The sequence below is a fragment of the Trachurus trachurus genome (genome assembly GCF_905171665.1).
Source record: "Trachurus trachurus genome assembly, chromosome: 3".
Lineage (NCBI taxonomy): Eukaryota > Metazoa > Chordata > Actinopteri > Carangiformes > Carangidae > Trachurus > Trachurus trachurus.
This window is the reverse complement of record NC_139893.1, coordinates 28325839-28333890: the sequence shown is the minus strand read 5'-3', so window position 1 is coordinate 28333890 and position 8052 is coordinate 28325839. Positions and strand designations below refer to the sequence as shown.

General features: G+C 39.9%; 1 protein-coding gene across 5 annotated transcripts; it reads right to left on the bottom strand.

The window, feature by feature from the left end:
* Positions 1-1513: 1513 nt before the first annotated feature.
* LOC311001456 (ras association domain-containing protein 7-like) lies at positions 1514-7906 on the bottom strand. Of its 5 annotated transcripts, none has more exons than XM_083992541.1 (7): positions 7861-7906; positions 5177-5309; positions 4067-4717; positions 3722-3987; positions 3586-3645; positions 2806-2990; positions 1514-1807 (listed from the first exon to the last, which is right to left on the bottom strand). In XM_083992541.1, the coding sequence occupies exons 2-6, from the start codon at positions 5277-5279 to the stop codon at positions 2838-2840; spliced, it is 1233 nt and encodes a 410-aa protein (XP_083848667.1). In that variant the 5' UTR covers positions 5280-5309; positions 7861-7906; the 3' UTR covers positions 1514-1807; positions 2806-2837. The 5 variants fall into 5 exon arrangements, with proteins under 5 accessions (XP_083848667.1, XP_083848668.1, XP_083848669.1 ...); XM_083992542.1 differs by having other exon boundaries at positions 3595-3645; XM_083992543.1 differs by lacking the exon at positions 3586-3645.
* Positions 7907-8052: the final 146 nt, after the last annotated feature.

Genomic DNA, 8052 nt, shown 5'->3' with positions numbered 1-8052 from the left:
GTCAGGCAGGTTTACATTGAAACAAATAAGGCCTATACAGGATTGAAATTACTGCAGTTAGCCTACAGCTATTTCAGGTTTAGGTTCAAGGTTTTCAGTCCTATTACAGTGCTTCATTTGTTGCCATAAATAACCATGGTAAACTGACACTAAACTAACCTGCTCCAGAGCAGGTTAACAGCAAAGGTTCAGATCAAAACTACTTCTAGGCTACTATGAATCAGATTGAGGGTTAGTGTTCCTACAGGATGCTGACAGGGACAAAACACTTGAAGTGATTAGGCTAATTGTTTATAAATCAGTGGGGTTGTTTTGCTGCATGTGTCCACTCTCTGATAGGCTAGAAACTTTATCATGTTAAAGCCTCATTTTAACTAAATAGAGAGTTTTTAATCTGACTGACAATAATTCTACTATTTTAATCACAGCAACTCAAAAAATCAGGAAGAGAAATGGTCTTTAATTTTAACCTCAGCTTTTATTTCACTTGTCACAATGTCTTGTCAATAAATGAACACACATCACCACAGAACGTTCCAATTATGTATAAACATATAAAATGGCAAATAAATGAATCTTGAATCTTGAATCTTAAAGACAGGTTTGTTCATCATTCGACAAAAGAGCCCAAATACTCAGAAACTTAGTAACAATTTATGCATTCATATCTCAGTTTGACAGAAATTGTGTTTTGATATATTAATTGTGGTCATGCTGTTTGTTTCATATGGATGAAAATGGATGCATCTATGAGTGAAATCACCTGCAGGTGTCAGTATTTCCTCTCATTTCTTATTTAGAACCCTTGGCCTAGTGGCTTTATGTGCATGGAGCCACTGCAATGTAGCCTATGTTTTTTTCCCCTCTCCTTCTGAAATGAGGTAAAGTTGTGAAGTTTAATTTAAAAAAAAACCTCCTTTGTCCTCATTAGTGATGGCATTGATGTGATTTATTTTAATGACCTTGAAAACAAGAGGATTGAGCATTGTTGTTTCCAAAGGCAATTCAGCCTTTGTGTGTGTAATGTAAAGTAAAGTAGGCTAAAGTAAAGTAGCCTAAAGCAAAAGTAAAACCAAGTATGCTGAGTATATGTTTGTTCAGTTACTGGAATAAGTCAAAAGTATGACAGCATATTATTATTGCATAATGTATGTATGGTTAAGTGTTTCTATACTCAGTGCAGACTTTCTCTCTCTTATCTTACCAGGTTTATGTGCTGAAATGACCGGTGGGTTAATCGATTTCTAGAGGTGATGTTGGCAGCCCTGATGTCTGGGATGAGCAGTTGCATCGGTTGTGGCTGTATTTGAAGTCATGTTAATCAATGTATGTGTCTCATAAAAGCAAATAGACATAAGAATACATGTGCTGGTAGTATGCTACACAAGTCTGTTTCTTGATATGCATCACTTATGGATGGAGCTTTGGCTTCTTCAGAAAACAATTGAAACCTGTTTTGTTTTTTTATCTTGAGCTGTAATTGTGAATGTGTACAATTGTTTTTTAAAAACAACACATTTTATTATGGTGTATAAAAGTTACATAGCAACAAATTACAAACACTTTCTGTGAGAGTCATATGATTATCAATATCAAGGAAAAATATATAGGCCTACACATATTTTATTTAGGCCTATTGTTTTTACACAGCTGCACGCACATGCACGCAGGCACGCACGCACGCACGCACACACACACACACACACACACACACACACACACACACACATATACACACATATTATGGATGGTCTTTCTGGATTGTCTTTTGGGGACCTGAAAACATGTTCCTCTTCCAGTCAATGTCCTGCAACAGAAACAGAGAATTAATTCATGAGTTTCAGCATATTCACTTTTAATAATTAAAGCAGAAGTAAGTGGTCCGGTCGTTTTCGCTAATGCTGCGTTCCAGGCAGGCTTTTGAAATCGTAAATTACAGCTTCAAGTCACAACTTACGACTTTGTAGCGTTTCAGGCAACCCACTCGTGTTTTTCCGACCTGTTTTACCGGTGAAAGTCACTATAACGGCCACTCGTAACTTCCGACCGGTGAACTCGTACCAGATCGAACTGGTACCACTTCATGGTCGGAAAAATACGAGTTTCCTTGAACGCACCATAACAGTCCTCGTCCCTACGTCGCCACATTCACGGCGTTCCTTGGCTGCACACACAGCCCTGCATGCCGTTCTCTCTCCTCATTGGATAAAAACTGTAGGATACGATAAATGTTTTCTCCTCGGCTCAGAGCAGAGCAGAGGGACTGAGAGACCCGTGTTTCAGTCCAAACACTCTATGTAAGTGATTGCTGTCGGAAGATATAACTATTTAAGACTTATATTAACACAAATATATCACTTACTTCTGCTTTAACACAAATATATCACTCACTTCTGCTTTAAATATTTGCTGCCCATTTTTTCTCTGTTTTATCTACATTCTTAAATTTTTTAAAGTTATTTTCCATCTTAACTGGATAGGAAAAAAACAGGAAGAGAGATTGAGGAAACGACATGCAGCAAAGACCTTCTTGGTCAGGTGTCAATCCTGCAATCAACTGTTGGGGAAGACTATGCCAAGATAGGATCTAATTCATGCACACTGCCATATCTACATTCATGTGAATTTATTTGTGTTCTCATTTTCTTAATCTGATCTGGAGGAATTAAATACTCGACACACAAGTTAGTCACTTGAGAGTGAAACTGAGTTCTTCTTCCCTGTCGGTAATTTGTCTATATACCTCTATGTACATTTTACTCTCACGGAGAGGTGACAAGGCTCCGAAAATAATTTTTAAACAACCTGTTAATGTACAGTGAGGGTTTCAGCTGCTCCTACTCCATGATACCGGCATTGATCAGGTAAACTTCAGTGACAGGCTGCGAGTTTGTCTGGTCGATGTTGGGACCACCAGTCTGCTGGATGAACTGCTGCAGGTTACACTGCCTCAGATCTTTATTCAGCTCCTCAATCAGGTGCCGTCTGTCCTAGAGGACAGAGAAATATTATACCACCAAAAAGTACAGACACTGTATCAAAGCCTGACATATCTTATTCTTGTGGGTCATAGAGCTCCATTGTTTGTTTGTTTTTAAACTACTACAACTAAATAATAATGTTGCTCTGGCTTGAGTGTTCCTTCATTATCATGAACACACATACCTGCCTCTAAAAATAGTTGTTTAAGGACCAAATGTAAATACGCATTTAACATAGCCCTTAACAAATAGATTATTCACAGTGTTTATTCAGTTACATTTACTGAAAACAAAAGATTTTTTTTAAATGACTGAGTACTATTTCTTTTTTTATGAAATATAAAATTGTGCCTTTGTGGGCCATTTCAAGGATTTACATTTTCATTAGAAACTAATGGGCTGAGAGACGAATCAACACACTGTTGGTTTGGGCCTTTCTGTCAGATTTTTGTGGGAAAACCATGCAAAACCTTGGGTCCCAGAAAACGGGCCCGACGGAACATCTATCCATTTCCTAGTATGAGTAGTGGCAAAAGGGTGGGGTGAGACCTGCATGTTAGGGGGTGGAGTGGGGTGACAAAGTTAATGTGATAGCTTCAATTACCTTACTTACTGTGCAAGTACTCTTCACCTCCCTGAGCTGAGTCCACAGATTACAGTAATTCTATTGAAAGGAATGGACTAAAGTGAAATACTGTTGTGTCATCAAAAAGAATACTGAATGATGGATGGTGCTATACCTGTAATATTCCCTCTGTAGCTTGGAGCTCTCTCTCTGTCTCCAACATTGTTGCACTCAGTTCTTCTCCCTGCTGCAGGCGGTTGTGGAGCTCCTGCCTCAGGGGCCTCAGGGCTTCCTCTTGCTGCTGGATTACTGCAGCGGTTTGTCTCTGAGATATGACCTGTATGTCCTGGTCCAGATGTGTAGAACGTGCCTGGAGCTCCTTCATCTGATTATTGTGATCATCCACTGACGAGTGTGTCTGGTGCAGACGTCTGTCCATATCTGTTGAAAGCAGTGTTAAGACTACTTGTGTACGACGTTTCAGATGATGAAGACAATGAACACAGAACTGAACACCTACCTTCTTCTCTGTCCATCTCTGCCTTTAACTGTTCCTCCCAGTGTGCTCTGTGCATCAGCTCTGCTTCGTTCTGCCTCATCTGCTGCTCCAGTTCCTCCAGTTCCTCTGCTAAGCTCGGAGTCAGACTAACCATTGCAAATGACGTCTCCTGCTCCCATACTTCTGTTTCCCTTTCAAGAGCTTGAAGCTGGATCTCCAGGTCCTGCAACTTCCTTTGTTGCTGCAGAACCTGCCTAAATACCTCTTCTTTGAAGTTGTAAGAGGAAATGGCCTTCACAGAGTTGGGGGCATCTAGGAAAGAGACAGGAGATGCCCGTGGTTCTGGGGAGGCTCTTGGTGATGGAGACCAAGCCCTCTTTGGTTTAGTTCTCCTGGGAAATGTTGTGGGTCCCAGGTTGAAGGTGAGAGCTTTTTGTGGCCCTCTGTGTTTGGGGGGCTCTGGTTCTGATGGTCTAGGTAAGAGAATATGTCTGTCAATGGATGCCGTGTTTTGGTCATGACTGAGGCTGCGGCCTGTCCTCCGCAGAATGAACTGGGCCTCTGGGGCCAGCTGTCCCAGCTGGGCAAGATGCTGCATGGGACAGTCATCTGCAACCAGATGTGTCTCGTGTCCTCGTAGCCTCAAGATAAGAATATAACGACCGGTCTGACCTGTAGAAATCCAGGACACATGAAAGATAAATATCAAACAGTGCAAAAACAATTTTAAAAAGGGGGTAAAGGGGGTTTTGAGGACGGTGTTCTGACATGTTTTTGGTTCAAACAGAGTGTTGTAGGAAAATAAATCACAAACCTACAAGGATATTAAACAGTTTACTATTGTGCACCAGATTTTGCTGTTTACCTCACATAAAACTGAAACTATAATGAAAAGTGAACATATAAGTATACTGTTTCCTAAGAGTGGGGCCAGAAAAAAGGCTGCACAGTCCTAAACTCAATAATTATCTCACCTCGAGTATAGCATTCTCAGCAAATCGTTGGCTTTGGGTGGTGTTAGAGGAAAGTAACGTCCAAAATGGACAGTTGGTGAATTTAGAGCCATAAACTGCGAGAGCAAAATATGCCAGCATCCAGAAAGTAGAAGTAATGACTTCACTTGACACTTACCAATTGCTTGTGCAAGAGCTATCACAACGTCCTGACATGAAGTGTCTAGTGATACACCACAAACCACTCTGACCCCACCGTCTGCCCACACCTTCAGCTCCATCGCTCAGCAGCACTAGGCTCCACCAGCAACCTGCAGGAAGACATTCAGACATAGCTCACATTAGTAAAAGGAACAAATGGTAAAACTCATTGGATTGGGGCATTACTTTTGCACCAGGGTCATATTTGCTTTATTTGGTGAAAGCAGCAGTCTGAATCTTTAACTTGATGAACCGTTGGCCCTCCTCAGTCCATGCACTCAAATCCAAGCCAATGGACTGCGAAAACCACTTAATTTTTTTAAGGTTGTCTTTACCTATTTAGTAAAATGTGTCACATAGGCTAAGTCCCACCCAGACCTACTGTGGTTTTACCAAGATAGAAAGCCCTGGGATATAGGAGGAGCTCCATGTAGAAAAAAGCGACCAAAACAGCGAAAAGGGGACCAAACTTTGCATAGTTCCCATTTAATTATCACATCAATCTTTATCTGCAGGGGTTGAACAGAACATCAAGAAGAAAAAGGGTCTTCAAATTAGATATTCAGACCAAATTTAAAATATTTTTTGGTAGTCTGTCAGTTGCTCTCACATCATTTCAGGATCCTATAAAAGCTACAACAACAAGGTGCAAATTGGTAAAACAGAACTTATAGGTTAAGGGCATTCACATTACTCCTTTACCACATACAATGACAGATTTCTTTTCCCTTTGTACTTGAGTATACGTTAAAGTCTCGTAAAAGTATGACTATTCTCCAAATTTTAAATTTTTCTCAAAAAACAATTTTATTTTCCTGAAATTGTGACTTTTTTCCTGTTCATTGGCCAAAGCTCCATCATAGCATTTTGGTCACAATCACTAACAGAGGCACTGGGCAGCATTATATTTTTTCAAACAATGAATTTTGTGGGTTATATAAAATTTGGACATTCAGTTCAGAGTTTTTCCTGTCTCATCATGGGAACAAATGGCTTTCTCACCCTTCTGTTTCCATGATACTGTAACCTTCCACCTGGCTGATGTATGAGAAATGAAGCCTAGCTTAGGGGTGGGGGTGGGGGTGGGGTATAAGATATCCTGGTATCAGTATCCAGAGGGGGGGTTTCAGGAAATTTCTCACACTGAATTCCACATGAAGAGCAAACAGATTACAACATTAGGTACTGGACCTTAAGACAAACAACACTGTGTTTAAACACACCTGACATGTCAGCAAACATTTTTCTTTACTTTATACTTTTCCCCTCCTTCCCTTTACGTCCAGAAGCAGGAAAGAAGTAGGCTAAGTGAACAAATTCATTTGAGTACACACTTGAACATTATTTACAATTGTTCTTGAATGATATCCCTTTTTCCTTCAACTCACTGCACAGTCATCATAAAATATCATCATCTGGGGATAGATGGAGATCAAGCACTTTTGAAACACAAGCAGCACACTGTGTGCTGTCAATACTCACTGTGTAGTTTCGGTGGCCCACCTCTAATCATTAACCAAGTACAGCTGAAACTGAAGTTATTTGAAACTCGATTGAGATAAAATAACAGATAACTGATTAAACTGATTATCTGAGATACTGGTAGTTGATTAGCAGTCTTCCCAGCATGCAGTTAGAATAAAGTAGTGCAATCTGTTGCTGATATCAGTCTGCTCTGGTTCTGTGTCTCTGCTGGCATCAGTGAATTTAAAAAATGTTGGCAGTAACAGTTGGGATACTTATTATTGTGCTGGTGTTAGTTTGTGATGGTGCAGGAAAGATGATGATAAATTATAACAGCTGAATATTTAATATCTTACCTGTAATATCTAATCTGTGGTACTATGCGTGACTTTCATGATTATGTAAGATTGCATTGGCATGACTAGATATAACCCTGTAAGTGACCATTTTGTCTGTCTGAACCTATCAACCATAGACATTAGAAGAACCTTAAGTGAACGGTTTAACACGAGAGGCAGATTTAATATTTGCACAAGATGTTTGACCTGTGTGAAACTCTCGTGTTTGCAGGAGAAGACACACAGATTTGCTGAGGGCAGGAATGTTGCAGAGCACGCTGACATTCCTCGAGGACTCAGACTCCACCCACACATACCTCCTCACTCTCTGTTTACTAACTTGACTGATCCGAATCGCTTTCAGTATCACTGTCATTCAGAAAATTGTCAGCAGAAAAATATAAGTCCACAAAAACCTGGAAACAGTCACTGGTACAACATAATAAAATAATATTGTCTATGTGAGGTTAAAAGTTCAATTCCAGAAAAAAACATATTAAGTAAATTGGTGAAAGTGCCTCTTGTTTTCCTGATTTAAAAAAAATGAAGTTATCTTTCCTGCTCAAGAAATTTTTCGTCAAGAAAGTTTTCATTAAATAAATACATTTCTCAAATACAAAATGACTGAAGTAAACTCGTCTCCTGCTCAGTTTCAACTTTTTTTTTTGTACAAGAATCTTTTTAGTTACTGTTCACAATTGAAGAGAAATGATTGTCAGTGTGAATGCCTTAAAATTTTAATTAATATGCCCACTGGCAGGTCAACTAAACATTAAAAACAAAAGTCACATCTGAAAAGATACAGTAGTTGCTAAGAAATAGCGTTAGGGAGCTCAGAGAGGAATTTTAAAAGACTCACCTGCTAATTTGAGCTTTTTCACTGTTGTCTGTTCAGAGTGGTGGATGGCTATGACGCAAACACTCACCTATACAGACAGTTTCAGCCAGGGAGGAGGAGGAGGAGGAGGAGGAGGAGGAGGAGTGAAGCGAAGCTGAGGAATGCAGCCCTTCTGGGTGTGCACTGTGCAGCATGAAGTTACTCTGACAGTTG